Consider the following 17,086-nt stretch of genomic DNA (forward strand, 5'->3'; position numbering starts at 1 on the left):
TGGTGCTCAGGATTGCTGGGACCTATGGGAACATGCCATGCTGATGACCGAAGAAAGACAGGCTGGAAGTAATCTCCTTTCACTGGAGAACACCTGCATTTGATGTTGTCTCCATGGCCCTGAAGAACAATGTTTGTTTTGTCAATGGGATAACAATTGCTAGGCCAGAGCCAGGCTACACACAAAATACTGGTGAGCTATGGAATGGAGAGGTGAATTATAAAATGGTGGGTCTCCAAGTTCAAAAGGTGGTGATCAATACTGCAGAGTTTAACTGGCAGACAGTTACTAGTGAAATACTTTTGGGATCAACAGTATCTTTTTTAACATCTATACATGTATCTGGGTTACTCTGGCTTCTTTCATGGCATTGGGTGCCTCTTGACAGGCAACTTGATCAAGTGAAACTTCACTAAGTCTTCTTAGATGTACTGTGCAGATACACAGGTGAGCTGAATCCCACTGTTTCTTCTCTTTCACTCTGTACCGTGAGACATACAGATACGCATAAATACATTCACACATAGGCAGGCAGTCACATGAGGCAAATCCCACCTCGTGTGTCTTCAGACTGGAAGTCCTGCAAGGATCCTAGTGTGACAGATTTTTCCAAATTAAAACAAACAAACAAAAACAAAACAAGCAAACCCCAAAAAAGGGATTTAAAATAATAGACTAAATTAGGTTGAAAGAGGTATCTGGAAGTCATCTGATCCAACTTCCTGCTCATAACAGGGTCCACTGTAAAGTTAGATACAACTTCAAAGTGAAATTAAGTTGCTTGGGGTCATGTCCGGATGAGTTTTCAATATCTCTGGAGGCAGAGATTCCTCAACCACTCTGGAAAATCTTGCAATGTTTGGGAAACCTCATTTCTCATAAGATTTTGGCTCCCTATCCCCACCCCTACCCCCCACCTCCAATGCCTAATAATAGTTTTCCTTTTTTACTTTCTCAAAGGAAATGAAAGTCTGTCTGAAATGACTGCATATTGGTTGGGAGTTTTGCCTGGGCCTCTGTTCCTCTCACCTAACTATGAGGCAGGATTCATAGAGCCTGTCTGGGACATCTGACCAAAGCCTAGGTGAAACACACTTTTTAATGGTGTACTTGCAGATGAATTCAGCTGTGAATAGCAGCACAGAAGTGTCTCCCTTAAACATACATGCCTCTGGATAAATGAGATCCACTCAAGAAACCCAGACTGGAAGATCCATGGCTTCAGAGGAAGCGATCTTGATTTCACTAAACACAGAACCATTGCTCCTAACTAGTCTCGAGACCATAACAGCAAGAATAACACAGAGAAATAAGATTAAGTTGAGATGTAAAGGGAGGAGTTTAAGCCAATCATCAGCAGTCTTGTGGCATTGTCTAGAATATAGCTCCCTCTTTGTGAAGATATTTCCCACAACTGAATTTTGGTACTGGGAGGAGTCATGTTGGATGTACTCCATGTAACGTATAGGCTGTCACCCAAGAGGTTTACCAAGCAAGCAGGAACTGAGGGCTCAGTTTCTCATCTGCATTGGCAAATAAATATTTTTTTCCTGATAACTGTTTGCTGTAGCAATTCATATGAACATATCCTACAGTGTGGACTCACACTGACAGTGTAGTTGCCTTGAATTGTGGCTGTAGGTAAAAAACAAAATTGAAGGAGGTGTTTTTCTTTTCTGGTGTGTGTCACAGAAGTACAAGCTCCTTTTGTTCTTGGCCCAACGAAACCAGTGAACATGCAGTAGAGCACAAAATCAGTGAACACGTAGTGCTATGCAGCTCATTTGGAAAACAACAGAGATGATGTTTAGCATGTTAAGTTATCACATGCAAAAATGTTTGCAAAATGTTTCTATCTCATTGTGGCAAGCCACATCACTCTGCCAGTCTGTGTGTGTAATGACAGCTCTTTGCCAAGAAAACATCTTTTTCATGGTGCTTTGGCACTCCACACCACAGAAGTGGCAAACATGCTAGAGCCAGGGTCCTTGAAGGAGTAACTTCTGCATATCCGCTGCCCACAATCAAGGTCCCTGAATTCCAGCTGGAATTCCAATGAGTGTCAGCATTTGAAAGGCATTATTCTGGGTTTAAGGAAATAGCATTTTCCACACAGTGCTATTGGTGGGTTAGCAGTTTGGTAGTACATAGCCACACAGAATCATTGAGGTTTGAAGAGACCTCTTGCTGTCATCTAGTCCCACCTCTGTTGCTCAAACAAGGTATTGTGGGTGAACCCTGACAGGCAGCTAAGCACCACACAGCTGCTCACTGACTTCCCCCTGAGTGGGATGGGGGAGAGAACCGGAAAGGTAAAAGTGCAAAAGACTATGGGTTGAGATAAAGGCAGTTTAATAGGTAAAGAAAAAGCTGCACATGCAAGCAAAGCAAAATAAGGAATTCTTTCACTGCTTCCCATTGGCAGGCAGCTGTTTAGACCTTTCCAGGAAAGCAGGCCTTCATTACGCGTAATGGTTACTTGGGAAGACAAACAGCATAACTCCAAACATCCTCCCCTCCCTCCTTCTTTCCCTCAACTTTTATTGCTGAGCGTGACACCATATGGTATGGAATATCGCTTTGGTCAGTTGGGGTCAGCTGTCTTGGCTGTGTCCCCTTCTAGCTCCTTGTGCACCCCCAGCCTGCTCACTAGCAGGGCAGTGTGAGAAGCAGAAAAGGCCTTGATGCTTTGTAAGCACTGTTCAGCAACAGCTCAAACATCCATGTGTTATCAACACGGTTTTGGTCACAAAAGGCAGCACCGTATGAACTGCTATGAAAAAAATAACTCCATCCCCGCCAGATCGACTACAGTCTCCTTATTCCATACCATTTACATCATACTCAGGACCCACGTCATCCAATACACCCTCATTAATCACCCACCCCTTTTCTGTCTTTAGATTTACACATAGATATCATTCCCTTAGTCTTTGGGCCACTCCTGTAAAAATACCCATAACATGTCCGTAAATTGGCCACTGAGTTCATTTAAGTTCACGACTTGGGTTCTGTCTGTTACAACAGTCACTCAGGTCAGGAGAGGTGTTGTGTTGTGTGGAGTTATTAGGCACCCAAGGCATGACTCAGGCTGGGTCACTGCTGCACTTGCACTGCTTCTTGTGAGGCTCGTTGTCTGTTGGTTTGGCTGGTTCCTGCTACAGTACTTCCTGTAACATGCAACTCAAATAATGGGTTACAATTTAAACATATATCTATTGCAATCTCCATTCCTGCTCCCTTTAAACCAGGCCACAGGGCTTAACATTGCAATGAGCTCCTCCCCTTGCCCCTGCTCTGGTGTGAGCTTTTCCATTAAACGTAATCCCTTAGGGGTGTACCTTCTCCAGCTTGGCCTTTTACCATGGGCCACAGTCTCTTCAGGGACATACCCGCTGCTGCAGCTTGGACTTACCCACAGCCACAGGTGCTCTGAGATGTACTTGCTCTGGCATGGACTTATCCATGGCCACAGATGCTTTAATTTGTACTTGCTCCAGTGCGGACTTAGCCGCAGGTCACAGTCCCTTTGACTTGAGTTCATACTGGAGTTCCAGCCTGTCCAGTACAGCAACACAGGAATAGCAGTGATACCCTGGCCACCTGCCATCCCAGGTTCATCGCCATTGCTGTTAGCAAAATGTTCCCAGGCACAGAGGAGTAAGATGATAATTAGTACAGCAAACAGCAAAAGAATCCACTAACAAGCACTAGATTAACGTACATTAAGGTAAGCAAGACCTGTGACAAGCGCAGGAGCCTGCCAATTCATAGTTGAACAGCTGGAACAGGTATAAATTTGGTCTAAGACACTCCAATCAAATCCAATGTTATCTTGAACCCTTTGAGCTCAATGGTGGGCACCAGGAAGGATTGTCGTGGGTGAACACTGACAGGCAGCTAAGCACCACACAGCTCTCACTCACTGCCCCCCAGTGGAATGGGGGAGAGAATTGGAAGCATAACTGCAAAAACTCATGGGTTGACATAAAGACAGTTTAGTAGGTAAAACAAAAGCTGAGCACGCACGCTAAGCAAAATAAGGAATTCTTGACACTGTGCAAGCACTGTTCAGTTGGAGTTTCTTTGTGAACACTGATGCCTCCATCTCAGCCAATTTTAAAGGGAGCCTCTTCAGAAGAAACTCAGGCCATCTTATTGTCACAAATATGTTTAAAATGTGCCAAATGATTCACTCCCTAAGAGCAGCTTTTTCGTTCTTTTGACTATAGAGGAACTTCCAGAAGTAGCTGAGAATGGAGAAAATGGAGAAATCTACGTTACAGTTGTACAGAGCACAGTATGAAGACTAAGATCAAATGGCCAAAATTAAAAATGCAGTGGGGTGAAGTTTACCGGCGATTCATGAATTTGTTATCTGGTACTGAAAGACACCCCCCCCCCCCCTCACATTCAGAACTCCTTTTTGTGAGAGGAAGACACAAGCCGTTTTATCTCATCCATAATCTTCCCGCTATTGTTGTATACATTCAACCTTGCTTTCTCAAGGAGGTCTTTGATGTCTTCCTTGGAGAAGAACATGGAAAAAGTGTGAAACCTCTTTCTGTATTCTTCTATTTTATCTAGAAAAAAGACAATATATGTAAGTAAATGCCAAACAGAATACTACAACATCATTCAAGAAGAGCATGGACTTAAGGAAAACATTAATCCCTGAAGATCTGCAAGTTTCACATGCAAGTTCTTTATCACATTAAGATCCTGCTGCATTCAGTGAAGAGAGAGGAGATCAATCAGAGTCTGGGGGTGGCTCTTTCATCACCTGCTTTATCAGCTGTCTCAGAGAGGAGGATAGGTCTCTCTCTGGACCTGCCTGTTCCTCACCAGTAACTATCAAGAGAAGCAGTGGTAAATATCCCAGACTTGGGTACTCTGGCTTCCAAATGTAATGCCTCCCCAGCTCCTCTTTAGGAGAAGGACCACAATTTAATTACACTGATTCACAGAACAAGAGTGTAAAATCCTTATAGCTCAGGACATACATCTGAGAGGGTATGTTAATGCTTGTGCAAAGCTTCTACTCATTGCACATAGAGGCTGCCCTGTTCCTTTTCTTCTGTGTCCATTTGTGGCAGCAGCACTGAGTAAAGAAGGACTCCGGAATGCATGACACTGGAAGTTGAGAATATGAAATGCAAATATACAGAGACAAAGTTGCATAGAGTATGTGTTACCAGAACAATTCACGCTGTTGAAGAGTGGAAAGTGCATGACTGTAGGGCATGACTTGTCTCCTCGGAAGATATAGCAGTCAGAAGGGAGGCTCTCATCCATTTCCTGATTCTCTATCTTGGGAAATGGGATACTGTTTTTCTGGCAATATGTAGCTGTTTTCTTGATAGTCTGAGACACAGAGAAAGATGTCGAAATTAAAGGGAATTGGCATCTATAAAACAAATCTGAAAACCTCACCAAGTTCATAGACTTTCTGAACAAATTTTACTTTCCAAAGCAATCCTTCCTGTTGCTCTACCACGCTAACAAAATTCAACACTCTACCACTCCAACAAAATAAAAAAACTTGCTCTGTGTCACTTAGGTGGATCTGACCATCAAAGGGAGACAATAACTCACTTGATTCAAGGCACTCATTAACTTTAATGTTGGCTTGGTTTTGCATGAAAATATTGACTGGGTTAAGCATTGTGTTGGGAGCTTCAACAAAGTGAGATTTTCTGTGGTGTCCCTGAGAAATATTGCCCCCAACTGTTCAGGAGCTGAGAAGAAACAGCCTTTGGGTCTTTTTCACTCTCCTCTGAATGGGTTTGCAATGTTCTGTTCTAGATGGCACAAGGGTTGTGAACAGCAGCCACTTTATGTAAGCTTCCAAGGGTGAATGACATCTTACACAATTCATTCCAACAACACCTCCACAAAGAATGCACTTCACAACCAAAGATGGGGCCTTAGGCACTAAGAACACTACTGGCTTCTCCCATAGACAGGCACTTACTGACACTTTGGTATTTCTGTCACCCCAAAAATCTGCCTCAGGGCTTAGATTCTACAGTTTTATCCCTTTTCCTTATTCACCATTGGGAAAAGGTTGAGTTGTATCTAAAGACATGATGACTCTTGTAGCCACAAAAGATACTGAAGACTTCTCCCAACATCTTCTTGGAATGATAATAATATTCCTGAAATAGTAATAACATTTTGAAAGCTTAGCAAGTTCTTTTTTAACTCAAGCTTTCAAAATTCATCCCCTAGACATAGATCATAGAATCACACAATCATAGAATCACACAATCATAGAATCATTTAGGTTGGAAAAGACCTTTAAGATCATCAGGCCCAACCATTAACCCAGGACTGCCAAGTCCACCACTAAAACATGTCCCTAAGCACTGCATGTATGCATTTTTAAACACTTCCAGGGATGATGGTTCCACCATCTCCTTGGGCAGCCTGTTCCAATGCTTGATCATCCTTTCAGTAAAGAAATTTTTTTTCTAATATCCATTCTAAACCTCCACTTTCAAAACCTGAGGCCATTTCCTTTTGTCCTATTGCTTGTTATCTGGGAGAAGAGACCTACCGCTCCCCCCCCCCCCCCCCCCTCCTTCCCCCCTTTCAGGTAGCTGTAGAAAGCAATAAGGTCCCCACTGAGGCTTCTCCTCTCCAGGCTAAAGGATTGCTGTTCCCTCAGCTGCTCCTCATCAGACTTGTGCTCCAGACCCTTCACAGGCTTCATTGCCCTTCTTTGGACATGGTCCAGCACCTCATGTTTAAACAGAGGCAATTACAGGAAAAGTATTGTACACTTACCCTAATTTGTAATGAAAATTGTTCAAAAAAAGGGAAAGGAAATGGAGTAGATTAAGTAGAAAGAATTTACGTGAAGGGAAACTGAGCAAAATTATTGCAGATACTGATATGAGACCTCCTCAAAGGTGAAAGATACATTTTGCTGCAAATACTGCCTGTCAGAAAGTGTTCTGCCATCTGATAGGGGCTTCTCTTACTACTAGTAAGTGTTTCTGCTCTTCTGCCTTGGAGAATTAAATTTTCCAAACCCCTTTTGCTTTATTCTTGTTGAAGTGTGAGGTAGTGAGGACCAGACCCTTCCAAGTGGCCATGAGCTCCATTTAACCTCAAACCTGGTCCTGCAACCCCTACATGAGCTATGTCCTAGGTGCACTGTTCTCCTGCTCAGCCACAGTCATGCCTGTGCCTTTAGTCCTCTTGATCTGGGCCCTGACCAAAAGGCTGACTTCCCAGCTTAACCCTGGAATGGTGTCGTCACTATGGACCTGCCCAGCAATCACTGGACTGGTTACCCTCAGCAGACCTGATCCTTACCTGCCACTAATCCTGTTCGATATTGACTTCCTGAATTGATCTTGGACCTGCCTCATCACAGCAAACTTGCCTGATCATTCCAACGCTTCATTGAACCTGACTGCCATCTCCAAGCCTGCCCTGGTTGATGCACTTGGATCCTGTAAAACTGATCACTGGCTGGCAAGGCCCCGTCCTGCCTGCTCTGTTACCATGCCTGGCTTCCTTTCCCTTAGGAGCATCCAGCCCTTGGTAGTTAGCTCAGGCCCTCCTGAGCCCTGTGACAAACACGTGGAGCCTGACCCACACCTGTGCAGGACCTTACCACTGACTCCTCCTGAGGGCTGAGCCTTGACCTGGGCTCTGACATTCCCACACTGCCAAGCTCCTACCCATTCCCAGGATCCTGAGTGATGTCTTTCCTCAAGCCTGCCAACCCTCCAAGGCTTGCCAGGGGCAGCCCTGAGAAGCCCCTGCCCCACCTTCTTCACTCCCAATCTGGCCTAGACCCCAGCCAGAACACCCCTATCCAATCCCAAACCTCTTGTGCCATGTTCTCTTCCCAGTTGCCAGACCCTGCCCTGGCTCGGGGTCCCCTGAAATAGCTTGCTAACAGCTGCAGCAATGAAATCACTCTACAGCAAGGCCCTTCTGAACCCAGACTTCCCAAGCATGAGGACACACTTTGTTGGGAGGGGAGACTATTGTCAGGGTCCTGAATGCACTAATAGGTCTCAGTGGTCCTGGGGCCTCCAACCGTACCCTTCCCATTGGCGCAGGGGCCTCACTGATGTTGTACAAGTAGCAGTGGTCAGCTCATGCATGGATGTGCCTGGCCATGGACTCCACTGATCCACACCCTGGACCATGGACTAGCTTCTCTGCTGGACCCTGGACCTGCCTTTGCACCATGGACTTCCCTAATAATCTGGACTCCTGATTGACCCTGTCTGCCATCTTCAGACCTGCCTTGCTTGTCTCTCAGGTGCTGCAGGGCTGGACCCTGGGTGTTGAGGCTCCTGCCCTGCTGGTCATGTTACTGAGCCTGGCACCCTGTCCCTTACAGAGGAGCTGGCCCTCGCTGCTCCCTGACAATCTTATTTGTAGTCAAGTGGAAATGGGCGCTTGGAGAGATCAGTTAATCTATTTTCAACTCCTACTGTAAAATGCCCAGAGGAACCAGAGCCTCTGGATACAGCTGCCTCCACTGTCCCTAAAGTGACCACACTGAAAATACCCAGAGAAGCAGCAATCTGAGACATCTCAGAACGTTTTAAATTCTTATGAGACACTATACTTAATCAACTTGAATCAACTTCCAAAAGAAATTCCAGATCAAACACTGTGTTTGGAAGGAACAGAAACTATAGCAAGGAATGGTAATAGTTATGTATAGTGTACCTCCCCCACCTATTTCCCCCAACAATATGGAAGAATTCAATGTCAACACCATGCTTCCTCGTCCTGGTGAGCAGGAGCAGGATGAGGTTCTCCTTCATGAATGTCAGCCACTACCCTTAAGGAAGGAGTAATATCACTTGCCCACAGAAAAATTCTAGTCAGCCCTAAGGCAAAAAAAAGGATGGTAAGAAACTTGTAAGCTTTCCCTCCTGCTGCCTTGATGCACCCTTGATAGCCTGACAGCTTGATAAGCTTGCTAGGTTATTATACAATGCCTGTGAACAAGACAGACAAAATGGCTCATGTTCTACAAGTATCTGTTTCTGCCAATTGTCTAGAAGAGAAGCCAAAACAATGTAACAATCGGCATACCAACCTGCCAGAATCCATTCAATCTTCTTTGAAAATTGCCTTGACAATGATTATAATGCACTTCTGTAGTCCCCAACTCAATGACCCCAAAGGAGGTTCTCCAAAGCCATAACCACACATGTACCTCAAAAGGATCTCCAGAGCTGAAGTCAAAGGAAATTATCAGATCTGTTCTCCGCTGTGCTCGAAGGACCAGAGGATAGGCAGAATTTATTGCCAGGCCAGCATCAATCAAAGAAATGATTTTGTTTCTGACCAGGTAAGAGGGTTGAATGTTAGCTAATCAAATGAAAAAAAGCAATGAGATTTCATAAAGACATATATGAATGAATACACACACACACGAACACGATGGGCCCCAAAAGGAGTCCATTGGTCTTCACTGATGATGCACCCCAAGAATGTATTGAAACTTGTCCAGCTGTATTCTGCCAAGAAGAATCCACATCCCTCTCTCTCTGGCTGTGGTCTGTTGCAGACCAGAATTGCTGATGGGCTTTTTGAAGATCAAAAGATCACATCCCTTGAACTATGCACCCATAGTGCTAATGTAAGATCTTTGAGAGGAAAATGAATGCATGAGCCAGCTAGAGATCATGACACCTAACTGTAGCTGTCTAAATGCAGGTTTCTACTTATACACTAGGTGCCCTCGCTTACCTTACCATAAGTGAACATCCAGCTAGGGCAGGGAATGGAACCTAGAGACCAATGTTACTGCTCATGCATCAGGAGCACAACTCAGTTTCATTAATTTAGCTGTCCAGTTCCAACTCCTTAGGTTTCTTCTTGTGTCCTTCAGGTTCTGCTCCAAAAGGGTACAGGGGTCCTATAGGTCTTCCAGCTTAATGCTGTTGTCCTTTGTACACAAGGTCAGTTTGTGTGGTGTGAGATACCTGTGTTAATGTGATATAATTGAGCTTATATATCTGCAATGATGTTGCAGATCTGGATTCCAGTAGTGTGAAATAATTCTGTTCAAGACTAGCTTATTTGCTGCTCATAATGGGTTGCTGTTAAGAGAGGGTGAATCCTGCAAAGAAAAGCTGCCTCTTTTAAACTTTTTAAAACTCACTATTTTAAGCAGGCAAATGGCAAAGACTGTTTTCTTGGTTTAACATCACACAAACACAGCATAAAAGTTCTGCTGAACCCCATGCACTCTGCCCCATAGATCTAGTTGGATAGCATAACCATTCTGTATTTTCTGAATATAAAAAAATCATGATTTCACTGGATTTTCTTACAGCACTTGTAAAGGAAGTTATTAGTCGTTCCCCATTTCCAGGTCATCACGCATCCAATTGTTTTAAACATCATCCTAATGACATCCTGCAGTGGTCCTGGGAAAGACAATAAATTCAGAACATAGCTGATTCTGGAGAACCTCACTTTTTTACTGGTGTGACAAAATCTGGGGGACATGTGTTATGTAAAAGAACATATGTGCAGATAGCGTACAGACAGCCTGAGGGCCAAGGCCTGAATGCTTCAGAAGAGAAAGAACCACACTAGTTCGAATAATTAACACCAAGCAATGGGATCTTAGCACAGGTGAAACAGATTTGAATAAGCCATTCAAGACACAAACTGTGCAGGACTTGAGCCCTACACCAGCTAGCACATTCACCAGTGCTGTACAAGAGTGAGGCCTGAGCTTTTGTAGGCCTGTTACAGCATTCCTGTGGTTCAGAGGAATGGCTATTTCTCTTCAACTTCTTTCCAGCTGAAAGTGACCTGAGTGAAGTGAGAGCCATGATACAACCCAGTAGAATGACCTGTAAGAGGTGGGGGGTATTAGCTGAAAGCCATGAGAACATCAAGATATCATGAAGGAAAATGTGAGATCAGCCCAGTAAAAGAATTTGGAGGACTGTACTGCACACAGAGAGACAATCCAGGCCTTATCTGTGAAAATACTCCCTGGAACAGGCATTGGAGAGAAAAAAGACTTGTCTGCAGTGCCCAGCTTTAATCTCAGAATACCGGTCAGTTTGCTCCAGAAGGAACTGGCCAAAAACTTCCCATGAACTGTGGCTGATGGAACTAGGAGAGCCCTGGATCTAAACAGGTAATGTACCAGCTAAACATGACAAATGTATTTGAAGAATTTCAGTGTGAAATTTTACTTTGCAACTCATTTGTGTCTTGCTTAGTCCTTTTCCTGCTCTCTTTGATGCAAATCCTAATAATCCTCATGTCACCCACAGCCGAGCCTATTAATTATTGAAGGTGCAGGCTAAATGAGTTCAGTTTATTGAAAATGAGCTTCCGTTTAGATAAAAGGACAGAAATGCTAATTAGCTGCCAAAAAAACCCCCACAGCAGGAATGGAGTTGCCTGTAAAGAAAACCCAGATTTGTTTTAAAACATCTAAGTTCATTACTTTTTGTTTCATAATTTCCCTAGCGATAGAAGTTCCAAAAGACACTGGATATGAGGGCACCGTAGGTGTCCAACAGCAATCCACTCAGTAATCCAGCACCTGAAGCTGCCAAGATCTATACTTCATCAGTTTGGCATGTCTGTGAAGTCTTGCTGACAGCACAGGCTCAGTCAGGAGCAGATAGATGGGAAACAGTGATTGTTCAGGATTAGGCTTCTGATTTTATTTACTTAGGCAGGCAGATTCTAAGTGCTTTCATGAGATTTAGAAGCTTTGTGAATATTGGAAAGTGGTCCCTGGATGAGAATATCACTGGCACGTATTCTGCAATATGGTTTTCACCCTATCTTCCTACAGTGGCTGTACCCAAGGTTTACACTGGAATTTAAGTTCACAGAACTCCAAAGCTGGAATTTTTCAAAGCACATACAATACAAAAAGCAGTAAAAGATACTGAAAAGGGGATAAACTTGCCTAGGGAGTTTCCATGGGATGATTGTAACTCTCCTTCTAGAGTACCTTCTTCTCCAAGATGCACTGAGGAAGATCACGTGGAAGAAAACACAAAACTCAGTCACAGTGAAGAAACAGATGTCAACCTACAGGGCAAATTTTACTACAAATGCAGGTGGGCATTTCTACCTGGGATGGAGAGGGAATCATTGTTGTGATAAATATTAATGTACAATACTTGCCTCTCAATTCCTTTTCTATCTCTTTGTCCAGTTCAGTACAGCTCTCCATTCTTTCCTCCCTTGTTTTCATTGCCCAAGTATTATGCATTTCAGTGCACAGTTGGTAGGATGCACTTTTTGCCCTGTCTTCTTAAAGAGAGAGAAAAGAAGAAAAGGAAAATACGAGAATGCACAATGAAGAAATCACCATTTGTAAAACCAGACTACTTGGAAATCTCAGCATCATTCACTTGCCTGACAATATATTCAACAATTTCTTGAAGACTTCCTTAGGATCATTCCCACTTACAGCACAGAACTCAAGGTCTAGTAGAAGAAGAGCAGTCTGATATGCCATGACGGTATCTGAATTACTCTCTAAGAAAAATAAAAGTTACGTCAGAGTGTAATTTATCTTACCAAACATCTGATTAGACAGTAACTGACACATGAATTACTGAAATGTAGTCCCTGCATTCAATGAAATCTATAGAAACACTGACCTCATTCCTCTTATCCTAAATAAGTTGTTTAAACTGATGAAAGGAACTATGTGCCAAAGTGAGTATTTCTCTCTGTTGACAATAAAAACACTTAACATGGAACATACACATCTGGACAGCTGCACAACCATACCAGGATTCAGATAGCCTTTGTGTTCATCTTGGAAGAGAAGTTCCATGAAACAAAGTAGTGGAAAGAGGAGCAGAAATATCTTTTGGTGTAAATGGGAATTTTCCAATAAGCCTCAAATACTTCATTCCCATTTTGAATTTATAAATAACTACATAAAAGAGTAAGAAATGTAATGATGATTTGAGCGAAGCCTGGTGTGATTTCTTCCAGTATTACCAAAAGAATACTGTGGTAATGCATTTTGTGTTTCAGTCATTAAAATTAAATTTTCTATGTGAACATTTCATAGAATCACAGAATTACAGGATCATAGAATGTCTCAAGTGTAAGGGTCTCATAAGAATAATTGAGTTCAACTTTCTGCTCCTCACAGTACTACCTAAAACTTAACCATATGACTAAGAGCATCGTCCAGATACTCCTTGAACTCTGATAGGCTTTGTGCAGTGACTGCTTCCCTGGGTAACCTGTTCCAGTGACCAACCACCCTCTAAGTGAAGAAATTTTCCTAATGTCCAGTCTGAATTTCCTCTGATGAAGCTTCATTCCATTTCCTCATGTTGTATTGCTGGTCATCAGCTGGTCACCATCCCTGCTGTCCCCATGTTTCCCAGGTGGAAAGATCAACTGTATTGCAATCTAGAGCTGGCACTCACAGGCAGTGTGGACAAGCAGGAATTTTGGACCTGAATGTGTGTGTGAGCCTTGTATATGTGTGGTGCAGGCTTCACTGGTACTCCCTGGCCACAACAGCAACATGAGAGTGCAGTAACATCACCTTCCCAGAAGCCTATTAGTAAAGTACATCTAACATGAGTGAATTCCCTCCAAAATGTCAGGGTGGTTATTTTAGTTACATGTTCAAGATCTCACAAATCATTATGTGTATGAGAGACAAGGAAGCCTGGATTTCCTTGTGCCTGGCTGACACTCCTGTCGGTCCCCTAAGGAAAAGACGGGTCAAGCAGAAAATAATGTTAAATTTAAAAAATCATTAAAAAATAAAGAGCAAAGAAACTCACCAGGTGCACATGAGGAGATGCCTTCCTTTAACTGAAATATTCTTTGTAGACACTCTTGGAAGAAATACAAAGATAATCAAAATAAGACTACCTCTTCCAATAAAATAGTCATTGTCTGGCCAATGAAAGACATCAGGAAAGCTAGCCATGTACCTAAACATAGATGGACAAGTGCTATTTCAGATTCCTTGGAGAATCTCACCTGCCCTGTGGCTGACACTCCAGAAGAGTACTAATCTCCTGGTTTTTTTGTTCATCACTCATAGTTTTACATTTGATGCCTCAGATACCTGATGACATCTCAGTCATCTCTATTATTCACCCAGCAGTTTTGATAGCCTCCTATGTCAAAGTTTAAGATATCATCTCTGATGCTTCCACATTACAAGAAATATAATGTGAAGATCAGTCCACATTCACTGACATGATATTTAAACTTTCCCCTGTGATACTGGCAGAGATCCACTTGACCAAAACTGGACTTCAACAGTCCACACTCATGCTGCCATAGATCTATATTCAATGGAGCAAGTTTCATCACATGTTTAAACAGGTATCTAAATGTATCTGTGAAAAGCACCTGTAAAGTTCTTTTTTACTTATGAAAAGACCTTAAGGCGAGTAATTTGAATGTTCATAACAATGCTATAAATGTTAAAATGACATGCAAGCAGCAGTGTTTTATTTTGGTCATTTTCAGCTGAGGTTGGAAGGGACCTCTAGAGGTCATCCAGTTCAGATCCTGTGCTCAAAGCAGGGTCAGATATAGCAAGTTATTCAGGGCCATATCCAGCTGGGCTTTCAAAAAGTTCCAAGAATGCAGGCTCCATTGTTCCAATGTTCAATCATCCTCACAGTAAAAATGTTTTTTCTTATGTTTAAATGGGATTTCTTGTATCTGAATTTGTGTTCATTGCCTCTTGTCCTTTCAGTAGATATTACTGAGAAAAGTCTGGTTCCATCTACTTTGAATCCTCCCATTTGGTATTTATAGAAATGGATAGGATCCCCCTGAGCCTTCTCCAGGCTGAACAGTCCCAGGTCTCTCAGTCTCTCCTCATATGAAAAATGCTGCAATCCCTGAATCATCTTTGTGGCCCCTTTCTGGACTCCCTCGCATATGTCCACATCTTTCTCATACTGGGGAGCCCAGAACTGGACACAGTACTCCAGGTGTGGCATCACCAATGCTGAGTAGAAGGGCGGAATCACCTCCCCTGAGCTGCTGGTGATGTTTTTCCTAATGCAGCCCGGAATACCTTCAGCCTTCTTTGCCATAAGGGAACACTGCTGGCTCATGTTCAACTGGGTATTTACCAGGGCTCCCAGGTCTTGACTGAAAAGCTGCTTTTCAGCTGGTCAGCCCCCAGCTTGTCCTGGTGCCTGGGTTTATTCCTCCCTATGTGCAGGACTTTACATTTCCCTTTGTTGAACTTCATGAGGTTCCTCCTGGTCCATTTCTCCAACCTGTCAAGATCGCTCTGGATTACCAGGCAGTCCTCCTAGTTTCATATTATCTCTAAACTTGCTGAGGGTGGGTGCACTTTGTCCCATTATCTGAGTCACTGATGATGATAAAAATATCAGACCTAGAATTCAGTCCTGTAATACACCACTAGTGCCTGGCCTCCAGCTGAACATCGCGCTGCTGAACATAAGTCTCTGGGCCCACAAATTCAGGCAGTTTTTCAATCCACCCCACTGTCCACTTAGACCATAAATCCTCAGTTTGTCCGTGAGGATGTGATGGGAGACACCATCAAAAGCCTTACTAAGAGGACAGTAAACAACATCTGCTGCTCTCTGTTCACCCACCAAGCCTGTTATCTCATTGTAGAAGGTTTTCATGTTGGCTAAGCATGATCTGCCCTTTGTAAATCCATGCTGACTAGTCCTCATGGGATTCTTATCCTTAATGTGTTTGGAAAAGTCTTTGAGGAAGAGTTGCTCAATCACCTTCTCAGGGACTGAGGTGTGGCTAGCTGACCTGAGACTTCCCAGATCCTCCTTCCTGCTCTTTCTGAAGACAGGAATGACACCTTCCAGTCATCAGAAACCTCTCTCTATTGCCATGACCTTTCAAAAATGGTTGAGAGTGGCCTTGTAATGACATCAGCCAGCTCAACCAGCAACTATGGGTATATCCCATCAGGTCCCACGGACTTGTATATGTTGAATTTGTTTGCATGTTCCTTAACCTGATGCAATTTGTTTACTTGTTCCCAGGGACAAGGAACTTCCTTACTCCAGACTCCCCCACTTGTCTTAGGGACCAGGAGTTCCTGAAGTCCACTCCAAACAGTAGAGTGAGGCAAAGGCTGCACTGAGTACCTGAGCCTTTTCCACATCCGTTCTCACCAGGGCTCCTGCCCCATTCAGCAACGGGCCCACATTTTACCTAGTCTTCTTTTTGCTGCTGCTGAACCTCTGAAACCCCTTCTTGTGGCCCTTCAACATCTCTCACCAGATCTAGTCATGCTTGATGGTATCCTTGGTGCCCACAGGGCAGGAACAGTGGGGGGTGATAACCAGAAGGTCACACACAAGCAACAGATATATCTACAAGGTCTCCCAAATTCAGGCCCCCAGCAAGGAGTGAACCTCCCTAGGCAAGACATGAAACTGGCAGATGGGTGTGTCTGTCCGTTGCAGCACAGAGTTTCTCACTCCTATAACTCATCACTTCCTTCAGCTGGTGGTCCTGTTCATCTGACTCTCATGCTTCATTTGACAGAGCTCTCAGTCCCTTGTGCTTGCAGTCCCTCATCTTTTCTGAGCCTACTAAATGTATTCCACAATTGCAGATCTTCAGGTGGAGCAGGAGCCTTTTTCCTGGTGTCAGAAGTCACCAGCTTTCAGCTTTTGGTGTTGCAACAGTGTCCACTTCCCAGTCTGATATGCATAGAGCACTCCTTTAATACATTTGGAATTTTGGCTTTTCAAGCTGCAGTGTCTTGGATAAGATCTGGCCAACCTCTTTCGTGTCATTGCTGATGCTGTGAAGTCTGATGACATCTTCCTACAGATCCTTTACTTTAAGACACAGATCTCAACAAGCACGCTTCTCCTGCAAGCTGCAAGACTACCTTCTGCTTCTGCAGCCTCAGCAAAAGACCACAGGCACTCCCTGCAGCCTGAGACCTGCAGAGCTGCAGCTTTCTTTTGTAGCTCCATTTGATGAGGATTTCTGACATTACAGGGAATGTTAACTGCAACAGCTGCTGGAGACCATACCGTGTAATGCAGAACCATGATTGCTGAGGGTGTGGATGCTGTCCTCAGGAGAGCTGCTG

At 43.6% G+C, this 17,086-nt stretch overlaps 1 protein-coding gene across 1 annotated transcript in view; it reads right to left on the reverse strand.

Moving 5' to 3' along the window:
* Window positions 1–2,335: 2,335 nt before the first annotated feature.
* Window positions 2,336–17,086, reverse strand: part of PLA2G4C (phospholipase A2 group IVC) — a 31,258-nt gene continuing 16,507 nt past the window's right edge. Inside the window, exons 10-17 of the mRNA XM_055709058.1 lie at window positions 13,794–13,847; window positions 12,391–12,513; window positions 12,157–12,282; window positions 11,936–11,998; window positions 10,323–10,418; window positions 9,200–9,354; window positions 5,196–5,364; window positions 2,336–4,583 (exon numbers count right to left, since the gene is read on the reverse strand). Of these exons, the coding sequence (XP_055565033.1) occupies window positions 4,414–4,583; window positions 5,196–5,364; window positions 9,200–9,354; window positions 10,323–10,418; window positions 11,936–11,998; window positions 12,157–12,282; window positions 12,391–12,513; window positions 13,794–13,847 (956 nt within the window). The 3' untranslated portion in view covers window positions 2,336–4,413. The remainder of the gene's footprint in view (window positions 4,584–5,195; window positions 5,365–9,199; window positions 9,355–10,322; window positions 10,419–11,935; window positions 11,999–12,156; window positions 12,283–12,390; window positions 12,514–13,793; window positions 13,848–17,086) is intronic.

This window comes from Falco cherrug, chromosome 4 (genome assembly GCF_023634085.1).
Source record: "Falco cherrug isolate bFalChe1 chromosome 4, bFalChe1.pri, whole genome shotgun sequence".
Classification (NCBI taxonomy): Eukaryota; Metazoa; Chordata; class Aves; order Falconiformes; family Falconidae; genus Falco; species Falco cherrug.